We start from the raw sequence: 14,680 nt of genomic DNA, 5'->3' as shown, positions 1-14,680 counted from the left end.
GGATACATGGCAGCATTTACAAAACGAAGTTTGGCGTCGTTAAAAAAAATAATCTACCTTACTGAAAACCATTGCGTAGCACTGCATGCTGGCCTCTGACTGCTCAAAAGTAAAAGTGTTCTGTGTAGAATTAGTTAGAGAAAATCTGGACCCTCTATCCATCCCCATCTTGTCTTCACAGTGGAGGTCAACATATGAAATACTATGAGGAATCCAGCAGCAAAGAAATGGGTGTAATATCTCAATCATTTCCCAGCCTTTTCCTGACCACAGAACTAGTTAGTATTTATTTGGTTTGGTTGGTTTGGGTTCTGCCTATAATACTTACTAGTCCTGTGGAAACAACTTTGAGAAACACTGATAAGTTTACCGGATTAGGAAAACTGAATTTATGAAGAATTGAGGTACAGGGAGAGAATACATTTATAAGACAATTTTTCCCAAAGAAGATAAAAATACAGGTGAATAATTTGAAAATAGCTGCATAGAGTTTTTTTTTAACCATCTGCTTTCTATCTCTGTGAATTTACCTATTCTGGATCTCATTGAAATATTTCATACAAATGAAATGTATAGGCCACAATCTGTTTATCCATTCATCCATTAATGGGCATTTGGTCTGTTTCCACCTTTTGGCTATTGTGAATAGTGCTGCTATGAACATTTGTGTACATGCATTTGTTTGAGTACCTACTTTCAATTATTTGGGGTATATAACTTGGAGTGGAATTGCTAGATCATATGGCCATATGGTAATTCTTTTTTTTTTTAATTTTTATTGTGCTTTAAGTTATAGTTTACAAATCAAGTCAGTCTCTCATACAAAACCTTATATACACCTTACTGTATACTCCTAGTTGCTCTCTGCCTAATGAGACAGCACACTCCTTCTCTCCACCCTGTATTTCCGTGTCCATTCAGCCAGCTACTGTTCCCCCTGCCTTCTCATCTCCCCTCCAGACAGGAGCTGCCCACATAGTCTCATGTGTCTACTTGACCCAAGAAGCTCACACCTAACAAGTATCATTTTCTATCCCACTGTCCAGTCCAATCCCTGTCTGAAGAGTTGGCTTTTGGAATGGTTCCTGTCTTGGCCTAACAGAAAGCCTGGGGACCGTGACCTTTGGGATCCTTCTAGTCTGTCAGGCCTTTAAGTCTGGTCTTTTTATGAGAATTTGAGGACTGCATCCCAACACACCAGAGAATCCCTGAAGGAGCAGGAGAGCAGTGGGATGCAGACCTCAAATTCTGCATGGCTATTTTTATACGTGTACACGGATAATATAAACTTTATTTTTAATTAAATTTATGGAAGACGTCCTGATTTCCGTATAGACAGAGATAACCCATTGACTTCGACTCGATTCCAACCCATTAAAACATTTACTAAAACCTAACTTTAATTTTCATAATATGAAAGTAGGGTAAGGAGGCAGAAAGGAATACATTTCTTTTTAGCAGTGGTTGGTTTTCTTTTAACCTCCCAGTTGCACAGCCAGAGCTGCCAACATTGTCACACTGAGTGGGTCAGGAGTAAAGTAATTTTCTAAAACATCATTGTAAAATAACTTCCCTCAATTACCTGCTGGAACAAAGATGTAATCACAGATCATAAAGGCTAGCATTCAACAGACATTTGGTGTGGTGCTCTACAAGACCAGTTAAACAAATTAACTCATATAGTGTTGTAGTAAAGTGTAGGAAAAGTCAGGATTGAAATTGCGATGGCAGATTCTTTTCCTAACACAGTACATGAGCTAGCCAAAATGGCTATTCTTCTGTCTCTAAAACAAATGCTACTCTTTTCCTAAGCTTAAAATTACTTCTATAGGAGTGATTAGCACCATATGTAGGCTTTCCGTTGTGAGAAATTTACGTCTTTTTCCTCTGCTGGGCAGTAATTTTCTTAATGTGTATGTGTCATTAAGAATGCAAATAATCTTTCCTAATACTGCTGCTAAATGTTTGGAGATAGAGAGAAAAAAATGACATAGTTGAGTTAGTAACTATAGCTTAGGCAACATAATTACACACAGTAGTTGCAAAAAAAAAAGCGGGAGGGAAGGAAAGAGACTGAGAGAAGAACCAAAAAAGCAATGGATGTTCCACGAAATCGAAGAAACTTTGGAACTGAAATTTTGACAGTGACTCCTTTCTGGAAACCAGATGCATATGTAAATTGCTTATTTCTGAATTAGTAGGTCAATTCTAAGTCATTTCCAAATGTTTTTGTCACTAGCCATTGTTTTATTGAGCCTGGCTTGGAACCTTAGCTTCACAGCACAGCATTTGACACTGAAAAGTTTCAGCCTTCTGACTTCATTCTCTACTATGGTCTCAGTGTTTTGAAACATTATATTGCCACCAAAGGGTAAAAGTTGTCTATTTTTCCCATCACTTATAAATATGATCTTTGGACAAAGTATCATTTTAACCTAGAATCAGCAAACAGGAAGCATAAATTTAGGGAGGAAGGGGGAAGAGGCGGAGTTGAAGCCGAATGAGATCTTAATGCTATTTAGAGGGCCTGGAACATCTTCGTGCTGCTTTCAGGTGCTGTGGGTGGAAGAGCATCTTGGGTGGAGGGAAATATGGTAAAACCTACCAAGATTTCTCTCTCTCTCTCTCTCACAAACACACACATATACACACACACACATACACACACACGCACCCCAACCAAAAAACCAAACCCAGTGCTGTCCAGTCGATTCCTACTCATAGCAACTTTATAGGACAGAGTAGAACTGCCCCGTAGAGTTTCCAAGGAGTGCCTGGCGGATTTGAAGTGCTGACTCTTTGGTTAAAAGCCGTAGCACTTAACCACTACGCCACCAGGGTTTCCCACACGCAGACCACATACCCTTTAATCCGGGAGTAATTCTGCTTCCAGGTATTTGTCTTGCAGATAAACTCACCATGACGTTCAAAGCAGGCAGCATTGCTTGTAGTGGCAAAATGCCAAAATAATAATAATAATAATGATACATTTTAATTGGTCGTCTATTACACATCTGTAACCAAAAGAAGTGGATCTATACATGCAGATATGGAAGGAGCTCTTAAGAAGTATTAAGTGAAAACAGCTAAGTGAAGAAAATGTGAGGAGTATTCTCCCAGCTGAGTAAAAACATATGTGTGTATACTCGTGGATTTATTTATTTGTTTGTTTATATTTGCTTTAATATGCTTTGAAAAATTCTAGCAGGGTTACCTATAGATGGTAGGTAAGTTCTGTGGTATAGGGCAGCTCCAGGACCAAGAAAGACTTACTTGTCTTGTGTACTTTTGTACTATTAAGATTTTTATCATAGGCATATATTCATCCTCCATTTAAAAAAAAAAAAAACTTTTTAAAAATATTATTAAAAAGAACATTCCATGGCTGGAGCCTGAAGTTGGTTTTTATCTGGGTTGTTTACAAAGGGAGCAAAAAGGAGACTTTATTGGGTAAGTTTCCAGGAAAGTTCTTGTCCAAACCATCCCAATTACTTCTTTACGTACATTCGCTATTGACACGATGCCAATAGTCAAAATAAATCATTAGAATTTTTAGAGACCCGTGTTGTTCAGCATGGGGTGTACATTGGCCAATTTTACAAGATAATTGCAAAAACAAAATTTTACAGTTGAGGGTAGAGAACAGCTGAGTAATGGTTCTTAAAAAAAAAAAAAAAAAACAGGCAGTTGGTTCCTGGAACATAGGTAGTAATTTTAAAAAGAACATTAGTTTTAAATGAAAGAGAAGAGCTGGCAGCTGCTTCTCTTGGTTACTGGTCTTCATTTCATTAAGGCACTCAGATTGGGATAAGTGAAAATATGAGTAAAGTAATACCACTATTTTTCTCTTCACACAATTGACAGAAATGATAATGACTGTAAAGACTTAACTACTGTTCTTAAATGCATAACCCAGCTCCAACGGGGTTAGTTGACTTTGCTGATAAATACTAAAATGAGTTCCTCAAAATAGTGAAAATTTAGTTCTCAATAGTTACATGTGAAAATCTAACAAACTGTTAAAAATATGTATGCTGACATTAGGACTTACCCAAGAGTGCATTCTCTGGTTTAAGAAATACAATACGTAAGTATTAACGGGACATTCATTTTTCTTCTTCCATAGAAAGCCAGACTGGCTAGGATCCGGGCAGCCAAAAGTGGAAGTGCAAACGCTTACATGCAGAGCAAACGGAATGGCTTACTCAGTAATCAGCTACAGGTACAGTCAAGCACTTCGTATTCTCAAAGGTTCAATGTATTGATGTGAGATCGATTTAGTTTTATTTAACCATGTAATTTTATTGTGGGTAATTATGAAAAAGGCTACTGAAACAACAAAAGAATCCTTTTTTTTTTTAAATAGCTTCATGCTATGCATCACAATTGGCTCTGACCCAGTTGCCCTTGAGTCAATTCAGGCTCATGGAGACCCCGCTTGTATCAGTAGAGCTGTGCTACATGGGGTTTTCAATGACAGGTTTTTTTGGAAGTAGATCACCAGGGCTTCCTAATGAGGTAACTCTGAATGGACTCAAACCTCTAAGCTTTCAGTTAGCAATGAAGCGCATTAACTGTTTTCACCACACAGAGACTCCCCAGTTGGCTCTAGCAGGTTTGAAACCCCGCTGTGGGATGTTGGCAGCAAATCAAGATTCCCATTCATGACTGGGTAGTATTTCTGCAGTGACTCATGTTATCATGGGAGAAGTCAACACATTCTCAGAAACTCAAACACCTAATTTATTTTTATTTCAAAAATATTTATGTTCCTTAAAAGTTCTTTGGGGGATGATGTGATGACTTCCTTTATTTTTAATAGAGAAGAACACACTACTCTGTGTTATGAAGTTCACACAGTATAAAATACAATTCAGAAACTTTACTTTTACCTCAAAACTTTGCTTTAATATTTAAGATTGCAATTATCTTTACTTACAAAGTAGCCTTGAGGTAGTTGTTTCGAGATTATCTAAGTATTAGGTTAAATTTTGTTATCCAAAAACAACGGCTTCCAGGCTTACAAAGATAGTTGAATGTAAAAACAATTTAAATTTTCAATTCGGGGAGGCGTATCTAAAAGACAAGACTGCTAATTTGACTGAAATGTCAATACCAAGCTTCAAACTTAAAAGCAACTACACATTTGTCTCTTTTGCTTTAGAAAAAAAAAAAAAAGCTGCCCTTTAATCTAAAAAAAAAAAAATAGGCCAGATCTCTCCTGTGGAAATGTATCACTGAGGTTCTCATTGTTTGCAAAATAAACCAGGAAGCACCCTTGTCTTCTCTGTGTTAACAGTCCTCAGAGGAAGAGCAAGCCTTTGTGAGCAAATCCGGCTCCAGCTTTGAAACCCAGCACCACCACCTGCTTCACTGCCTGGAAAAAACCACGGTAAGGAGCCGGCCTGCCTGCCTGCCTGCTGCGCATGTCACAGGACAGTAATCCCATTTGGTTTTGTGACTGCTTAATGCTTCCAAGTGTGAGTCCACTGTCCGCATCACTGGAAAACATACTAAAAAGTGAAAAAAAAAAAAAAACGATATTTGAAATGACTTTGGAAGACCACAGTGCCATTCCAACTTGTTGTTATGTTAGGTGCCGTTGAGTTGGTTCCAACTCACAGCAACTCTATGTACAACAGAATGAAGCACTGCCCTGTCCTGCGCCATCCTCACAATTATGGCTATGTTTGAGCCCATTTCATCTTAGAAGGCATTGTAGATACGTACTTAGGCATTATTATTAGCCTTAGTTGTTTTCTTTAAGACATCAGCTATCAGGCCAGCAAGTCTGGTCTTTCTGAGTTAGAATTTCTGACGGGGACAGAGAAACCCTGAAAGTATGGCCCCCAGACACCCTTTCAGCTCGGTAATGAGGTCACTCCTAAGGTTCACCCTTCAGCCAAAGATTGAACAGGCCCATGGAACAAAATAAGACTAAAGGGTGTACCAGCCCTGGGGCAGGGACTGGAAGGTAGGAAGGAACAGGAAAGCTGGTAATAGGGAACACAGGGTTGGGAAGGGAGAGTGCTGACATGTGTGTACTGTTTGGTGAGAAGAAACTAGCTTGTTCTGTAAACTTTCACCTAAAGTACAATAAAATATATATATATATCAGCTAAATGCTGTTGGAAAGTTGTCTTCTAACAGCTGACTGCAAGTCTTACAAAATATCTTTTTTTCCTGATTCCTAAAATGGTGATTAAAAAACAAGGGCAAAAAAATATAGTTCAAATGTTACTGATTCCTGGATAAAGAAAATACTAATATCAATAACAAAAAAAAAAAAAAAGAAAAGAACTGAATATAAGCATTTCTTTCACAGGCATAATGAATAGAGATAAAAAGATAATAAAAAATGTTCTAATAAGAAAAATGACACATTTAACTGGTGCTATGCCCTTCGGGGTTGAAGACTGAGTTGGCATTTCTGCATTTACCAGGACCTCCTAATTGACAAAGCACCCACCCCTCAGCCAGCTTTTTTTTTTTTTTTTATGCCCTTCGGGGTTGAAGACTGAGTTGGCATTTCTGCATTTACCAGGACCTCCTAATTGACAAAGCACCCACCCCTCAGCCAGCTTGTTGGTAGGAATCAGTCTGTGACTACAGAGCAGAAAAGACTTTCACCATATTTAAATCAGGTTGGCTCACTGACTTACCAGAGATGCATATTTCAATTCTGAATTCCAGTATATTGTCCACCCATTTATTCATTTAGTCATCTAGTTATTCAACAAATATGTATTATTTACCTACTGTGTGAAGACAGACAGTGAGCCAGACTCAAGATACACCGTGAAGTCAGGCATGGCCCCTTCCGCCGTGGAGTTTCCATGTATAGGACAAAGCACTGATTTACTGGAGAAGGGCAGTGGGCAACAGAAGCAATGATGGGGTCACAGTGGAATGAGGCAAAGAGAACAGAGTCATGAAGGTACGGGATCAGGCAAGGCTTCCTGGAAGAACTTGAGAACTCTATTAGCTTCCTGGGGCTGCACAACAAAGGATCACAAGCTAGGTGGCTTATTAGAATAGAAATTATATTGTCTCTCAATTCTGGAGGCTGGAAGTCCAAATCAACATGTCCATAGTTCCCAGCTCCCTCCAAGTTTCCAGGGAAAGATTCTTTCTTGCCTTTCCTGGCTTTGGTAACCCTAGACACTCCTTAGCTTGCAGACATGTCTTCACATGGCTGTCCTTCCTCTCTGTGTGTCTGTCTCTTTTCGTCTATTATCAGGACACCACTCAGATAGGATTAGTGCCCACCCTACTCTAGCATGACCTCATCTTAATTTAACTGATAACACAGGCCCTCAATGAGATGGATTGACACAGTGGCTGCAACAGTGGGCTCAAGCATAGCAACAGTTTTGAGGATGGTGCATGACCGGGTAGTGTTTCATTCTATTGTGCATAGCGTCACTATGAGTCGGCACCTAACAACAACAACAACATCATCAAAGACGCTATTTCCAAACAAGGTCATGTTCACATGTCCCAGGGGTTAGGACTTCAACATGTATTTTTCTTTTCTTGGTGGGGCGAGGTGGGGGACACAATTCAGTCCAAAACAAGAACGAAAGGATGACTGACCAGGAGATAATTAGGCAAAGAAATGGAGGGGCCAAGGTGATAGGCTTACCTAAAGAAAGGCAAGAACTTGGCCTAAGAGGATGTGAAAGAGTTTGTGGTTGGCCAGAAGGAGAGGTTATTAGCATGGGAGAAGAGGAGGCAGAGGTGAAGGCAGGTGTGCCAGATAATCCAGGCCTCCGAGGCGATGTGAAGGATTTTGGACTTTATTTCATTATAAATGAAAAGTTTTTTAAGGGTTTTAACAGGGTTGTTACATGATTACATTTGCATTTTAAATAAAGTTATGAACATGTCTATCTATAATATTATGTTAAATCTCCAAAGATTAAGTGATATGTTAATAATAGCATATGTTTATGTTTATCCCAGTTTTTCTTTGCTTTTACTTTCCTTTTAGCCAATATTTTATCATTTAGGATTTTTTAAGCAAAAAATTACTTAACATAAATTGCTACAGTTTAAATTGAGCTGTATATAAGATATCACGGTAACGAGCAACAGAATGGCTTCTTCACTTCTAATTCCTGGTGAGGACATTAGTATCTCATGCCTTGTAACTTGTGCTATGTGTGTGAAAAGTGCATTACAAGAAAATAAAACAAATTGTGAATCCTTTGTGCATTATATTTCTTCTCTGAAATTTAATATTTAATGTGAAATTCTGTCCTTTCTGATTACATTTTTCTCTGAACTTTAAACAGTAAAATGGTAAATTTCATTTCTTTCAAAATGCTTGTCTCAGCAAAGAAACGACCAAACGAGTAACTAAACAATCTATTTTCTATTAGGCAGTGAATTGCTTCAATTGTTTTACTAGTATTTTAGGATGAAAGATGGCTAAGTGGAATTTGGTATGTGCAAAGCTTTCCATTATAAGACTATTCCCACCCACACGAAAGGAAAATAGTGATTGAAATCATTCTCCAGTAGGTCAGAACAAAAATGTTTTCTCTTGTATTTCTGAGGTTAAATTCTTGCTTTGGCATTTTAGAAGGCAATTCTTCATTGAAAATTTTTAAAGCAAAATGTATACCTCATTTCTATAAAACAGTGTATGTGAAATGAGGACCATCACTCTTTGTTTCCGGAATGGAATTCAAGAAGGTCGGGTGGAAGAACTCTGCATGCAGGCATAGATCATGAGTGGAGTTAATGATGGATCCCAAAAATAAGATACCAGACCACAAAAGTTCAGTGCTAACTCTTTCCACGTCAAAGACAAAGTGACACATTTTGCAGATAAATGTATTTTACTTATTTAACTAATGAATCCTATTTTTCTATATGCTTGGGATTTTAGAGGAGAATCTAAGAAAATGAGAAGTGTGTTAAGTATCTCATTTTCTAATAAGAAAATCTTTTCAATTCCATGTGAAAATATTTGCTAATATGTAACAGACAATCTGACTTGGGGCATTCTTTTAAAATGGTCTCTTTTCCATTGCTTCAATCCGTTTAAAAATATAAAGTCAGTGTGAATCTGTAAGTTCCCTCGAGGTAATTTCTGTATTTGTTTTTAATAGTTTAAGGGTTTTTAAAGGTTTCTTTAGTTTTTTTTTGTTTTTAGTTTATAATGATTAGATTTTATGTTGACATTAGCAAATAACATTTCAAGATTAAGTCAGTCAATTAATAGACTAAATCAGCCTGCATGTATCCATCTCAGGGTCAAACTGGATGGGTTTTACATCCGCACAAATGCCAAAAAGAAGGGCCTTTGATAGTGTTAGTTATCTGTTGGATAGAGTCTATGCATGGAGCACAGTTGAGTTCTCAAAGCATTGCCATGCATTTCCTTTTCTGTTAATTAAAAAAATTGTGTTTCTGTGCTTTCTTTACATGCTCTCACAAACGTGGAGCAGAATCACGAGTTCGTGGATGAACAAGTCTTTGAAGAAAGCTGCATGGAAGTTTCAACTGTCAATCGCCCTTCAAGTCACAGTCCCTCTCTCTCGTCACAAGGAGTCACTAGCACTTGCTGTTCACGACGACACAAAAAAACTTTCCGCATCCCAAATGCCAACGTATCAGGGAGCCACCGAGGCAGCGTGCAGGAACTCAGTACGATTCAGATCAGATGTGTGGAGAGAACACCACTATCGAACAGGTACCTGTTGGAATGAACCTGAGTTGTGTATACACGCCTGTGCTGGCTCACAGGTTATAGCTCCTCCTTCAGTCATGCCCTGGTGGCGGAGTGGATAAGAGCTATGGCGAGCTAAGGCTACTAACCAAAAGGTCGGCAGTTTGAAGCCACCAGCCTCTCCTTGGAAACTATACAGCAGTTGTACTCTGTCCTGTAGGGTCGCTATGAGCCAGAATCAACTCCACAGCTATGCGTTTGTTTGTCAGTCATGCTGCTATCTCTGTAGCACCTAAATTCTAGCTGTCAGGGTTTAGAATGAGACAAAACTGATGCTGTAACAGGTAGGAAAACTGAGGTACTGGCATAGTCATTAAGGGTCAGAAGTACCCGTTGTATCAGCATCAAGAGGGTAGAAAGAAAAAGACGGTCGGACACACACAAATGTCTTTCTGCCTCTTCAACACCACATTCTTTTCTTTTTGAGCCAGGACCTATATACTCAAGGGTCCCTTATGTAAACTCGAGGAGCCTGAAATAATAGTCAACACTACTGAAAGAGACAGACAAAATTGGCATGGCTATGATTGAAAATTATCCGGCAGCACGTAAAACTACATCAACACATTCCATGTACCAGTGAAAATCAAAACTATGCCTACACAAAACTCTTGAATCAACAGGCAATTTCGATCATAAAGGTGTTTTTGACCATAGCAAACACAAAATCAATCCAACATGGAAAAAAAAAAAGTAGTGAAATGTTAAAACTTTATCTCTGGTTTAGGGACAATGTAAGTGATATTTTGATATTTATATTTTCCCTTTGTTTTTCTTTATTTACTATTTGTATTTACCATAAACATATATGTGTAATAGTAAGTAGTACATTTAAATGGTACAAATTTTTAAAAATAATTTTACTTTTTTCATCACATGAAATAGCTTCTGTTTTTAGAATATCAGTCTATTGATTCAGCCCTACTTCTTTGCCAGCATTCAACAACCTTTGCTGAAAACTTGGATGGGATCCAGAATTCTCTGGGACCAGCACATTCAAATTGGGAGCAATGAAAGATTTCTATCGCTAAGATATTCTGCCCCTGAGTTTACATTATCACAAAGCAAAGTAGAAAGTGGAGAAGTTTGGAAAGAAAATCTTAATATATTAACATTTTAATGGTTTTCTGTGAAAATAAAAATGTTTTTAAGCTTCTGTTTATACCTTTTCGCCCCTTCTCCTTTCTCCCACTTCCCTGCATAGAGTATAAAATTCATGCAAGAATGCCACTTTGGAACACTTTGAAGTATGAGATAGTAATAACTAACTTTTGGGGGTTTTAACATGTGGCCAAGGAGCCCTGGTGGCACAATGGTTAAAGTGGTTGGCTGCTAACCAAAAAGTCTGCTATTAGAACATACCAGCCACTCTGTGGGAGAAAGATGTGGCAGTCTGCTTCCGTAAAGATTGCAGCCTTGGAAACCCTATGGAGCCATTCTATTCTGTTTTATAGGGCCACAATGAGTCGGACTTGACTCAACGGCAGTGGGTTTGTTTGTTTACTTTTTCTAGTTTAGTGTCTTAGCTATCTAGTACTACTGTAACAGAAATACCACAAGTGAGTGATTTTAACAAACGGAAATTTATTTTCTCACAGTTTAGGAGGCTAGAAGTATGAATTTAGGGTGCCGTCTCTAAGGCAAGGCTCTCTTTGTCCAATCTGAAGGAAGGTCCTTGTCTATTTTTAGCTTCTGTTCCTTGGCCCCTTGATGATCTTCATGTGGCATGGCATCTATCTTCCCCACCCCTGCTTGCTTCCTTAGTCTGTTCTTCTTTAATCTCAAAAGAGATTGATTTAAAACACTTCCCACACTAATACTGCCTCATTAACATAACAAAGAAAACCCGCCCTCAAATGGGATTATAACCACAGGTACACGGAAAAACCAAATGCATTTCGTCTCCTAGTGATCCTGTAGGACAGAGTAGAACTGCCTCATAGGATTTCTGAGAAGCAGCTGGTGGATTCAGACCTGCCAACCTTTTTGGTTAGCAGCTACACTCAACAACCATGCCACCAGGGCTCCAACCATAGGTGTAGGGATTAGGATTTACAATACGTATTTTGGGGGAGCACAATTCAATCCATAAGACCTAGATAGTATGTCTCATTTAAAATGGTTTCTCAAACCTCTCAGAGGTCCTGTCTTAAAAAAATTATCTATTTTTTGCTCAGCCCTGGCTCCCGAAAACTTACCTGACCCTTTTTCTTGCATTTTTGTGGAATAGGGTTTTTTTTATATACTTTGTTTGAAAAACACTGTTTGAACCAAATTGAGCTGGCTTTTAGGTATCTATTTAATGTTAGTGACCTGATTAATGTTCACCTCACCAAACCAACGAAACCCACTGCTGTCCAGTCAATTCCAACTCATAGCGACCCTGTAGGACAGAACAGAACTGCCCCACAGTGTTTCCAAGGCTGTAAATCTTTACTGAAGCAGACTGCCACATCTTTCTCCCTTGAAACCACTGGTAGGTTCAAACCACTGACCTTTCAGTTAGCAGTCAAGCACTTAACCACTGCACAACTAGGTCTCCTTTACTTATCAACTTTAAAACATATACCTCAGTTGTATGGAAAAAAAAAATTCAGTGAAACAACTTACTTTCTTAAATCTTTTTTTTTTTTTTTCTCATCAGCCGGTCAAGTTTAAATGCCAAAATGGAAGAGTGTGTTAAACTAAACTGTGAACAACCTTATGTGACTACAGCAATAGTAAGCATCCCAACACCTCCAGTAACCACACCAGAAGGAGATGACAGGCCAGAATCTCCTGAATACTCAGGAGGGAATATTGTTCGAGTGTCTGCTTTGTAAAACAAATGGGAATAAAGTCTAAGAGAATGTGAGCCTGGGCTGTGAAAAGAATCCTTAATGCGGAAGAAAGAAGAAACGCTAAACCTTTCTCAGATTAAAACGGTGAAGCAAGGAGGTTGGTAGTGAGACCAAAACATAGCTCCTGAACTTGAGGATGTGAACAAGACCACCAAACGGCATTTCCAGACAGACTTCGACCTGTTAGACAGCAAAATATTCTGTGGCCCTTTGACTTTGTGAATGAGCACAATGAAATGCCACCTATCCATGCTTCTTAGGACCAGAACTCTTTTTTAATAAAATAAATCTTTGAACATAATGTTCCAGTTGAATGCAAAACAACAGCCACCACAAAAAATGGAAACATTTTGATAATTTTTTTTCCTGTTAAAACCATAAGCATTGGCTATGATGAAGATTATTACATATTTAAAAAAAAAGGACTCATGTAATACATTTGTATTGACTGAAGGAAATACCATCATAATGCATGCTAGAATTCTTTGGAGCAGTGATCTCAGTTCCCTTGCGTTGTCTTCAGAATAGGCATGATAAACTATAATTGTAGAAAGGCGGAATTTCTGTGCACTTACAACAAGCCGATCATTCATGTTCTATGGTGGGCTGTGCAAATAAACTCCTTTTAGAGCTGCAGTATTTCTCACGGGGATGCTCATTAGTAAAGCTAAAGTGTTCAGATAAAAAAAAAAGTGTTCAGATAGTTAGTATTAATTATCGTTTCACCTTGCACCTAGATACTGTTACAACTGCAATAATTCATTGTATACCTGTTGTATCAGGAATCAGGATTTTTTGTTGTTGTACTTTCCAGGTCTTCATAGATACAGTATGAGTTACATTCATAGAAAAAGTTCTGGTGTGGCCAAGTTTGAGGTAGCTTTTTAAATCCAAAACTATTATGCCATAAATGTTTTTCAATAATATCCTTTGGTCGGCTGTATTCCTGTGATAACGTCCATTATCTGTTCCTGTATTTCTGTAGCACCTTTGTATTGGGTGTATCACCATCAACTGGACTAGCTTTTGTAGTTCAAATGACTTTCATACTTTTGCAAGTAATTATCATCAATCCCCTTGTCAAAGCTTTGGGAAAAAAAGGAGTTGACATCTCTGAATTATCTCTAGCCTCTTTGTTGTTATGGAAAAGCCAGATATTGGATATATTACTAGATGTTTCATGAAAACAGTTGGCTGGGACTCATAGAACAGGATCAATGACCCCAGAATTTTACTTGATATATTATTTATTTTGCTTTAGATCTCAAATACATTTTGAGAATAACTGATGTGAATTGAAATGCAGGGATAAACTGGAGTGCTTTATGTAGCAATATTTGATGAAAGAACCATCTCCACACCATTCAGGAGGGCAGCACAAATTAATCTCAGAAGGTTTCCTACATATTCCAAGGAGCAATTTTCTCCACTGCATCAGGAGGACAAGAGTTTGATGACGCAAAGTTGATCTCTATGTACATTTAAATGAAAACTCTTTCTACCTTTTCATCTCTAAAAATATATCTGCAGATACATCCGCACGTGACAGTGTAAAAAAGTTTTACATCAAATAAAAAGTTTTGTTCACTCCAAACCACCACTGTAAGGAATAAAGTTTAGCTTCCATACATGGAAAGAGTTAATAATTATCCCTCTATTATAGGGATTTTTAAATGCTTATCATAGTTTATCATAAAAGTGAAATTAATTGAACCATTTTAAAGTAAATCCAGAAATTGACCTTGCTTCCCATTTCTAGAATAGCTTCTAAAACAGTGCTATGCACACAGTAGATGCTCAATAAATATTTGCTGAATGAAAGTAAGATAAACTTTACTATCCCTTGGGAAGATCTGGCTTTATTCCTAGTATGTATTTTAAAAAGTTACTAATCTTCCAACAGTGTGAATATTAACAATTATTAGCACTTGCCTCATGTCACTGTACGCTTCTAGAGCAGATGTATAGTGAAACTTCTTTGATGGCATTTATTGAAAAACTTTTTAAAGCTAGACTAAGAAAACCACAATGCAGACCTATTTAGGTGTTTTGCTTCCCAATGTGAAGTTTTCTTTTCATGGTCTTAATATTAAATAAAAGA

At 37.9% G+C, this 14,680-nt stretch overlaps 1 protein-coding gene across 1 annotated transcript in view; it reads left to right on the top strand.

Annotated features, from left to right (window-relative positions):
* The window catches only part of KCND2 (potassium voltage-gated channel subfamily D member 2), a 558,045-nt gene extending 545,068 nt beyond the window's left edge, over positions 1-12,977 (top strand). The window contains exons 3-6 of the mRNA XM_049894139.1: positions 4,127-4,222; positions 5,300-5,392; positions 9,459-9,703; positions 12,384-12,977. Of these exons, the coding sequence (XP_049750096.1) occupies positions 4,127-4,222; positions 5,300-5,392; positions 9,459-9,703; positions 12,384-12,561 (612 nt within the window). The 3' untranslated portion in view covers positions 12,562-12,977. The remainder of the gene's footprint in view (positions 1-4,126; positions 4,223-5,299; positions 5,393-9,458; positions 9,704-12,383) is intronic.
* Positions 12,978-14,680: the final 1,703 nt, after the last annotated feature.

Source organism: Elephas maximus, chromosome 8 (genome assembly GCF_024166365.1).
Source record: "Elephas maximus indicus isolate mEleMax1 chromosome 8, mEleMax1 primary haplotype, whole genome shotgun sequence".
In the NCBI taxonomy this organism is placed as follows: domain Eukaryota; kingdom Metazoa; phylum Chordata; class Mammalia; order Proboscidea; family Elephantidae; genus Elephas; species Elephas maximus.
This window is presented reverse-complemented; position numbering and strand designations above follow the sequence as displayed.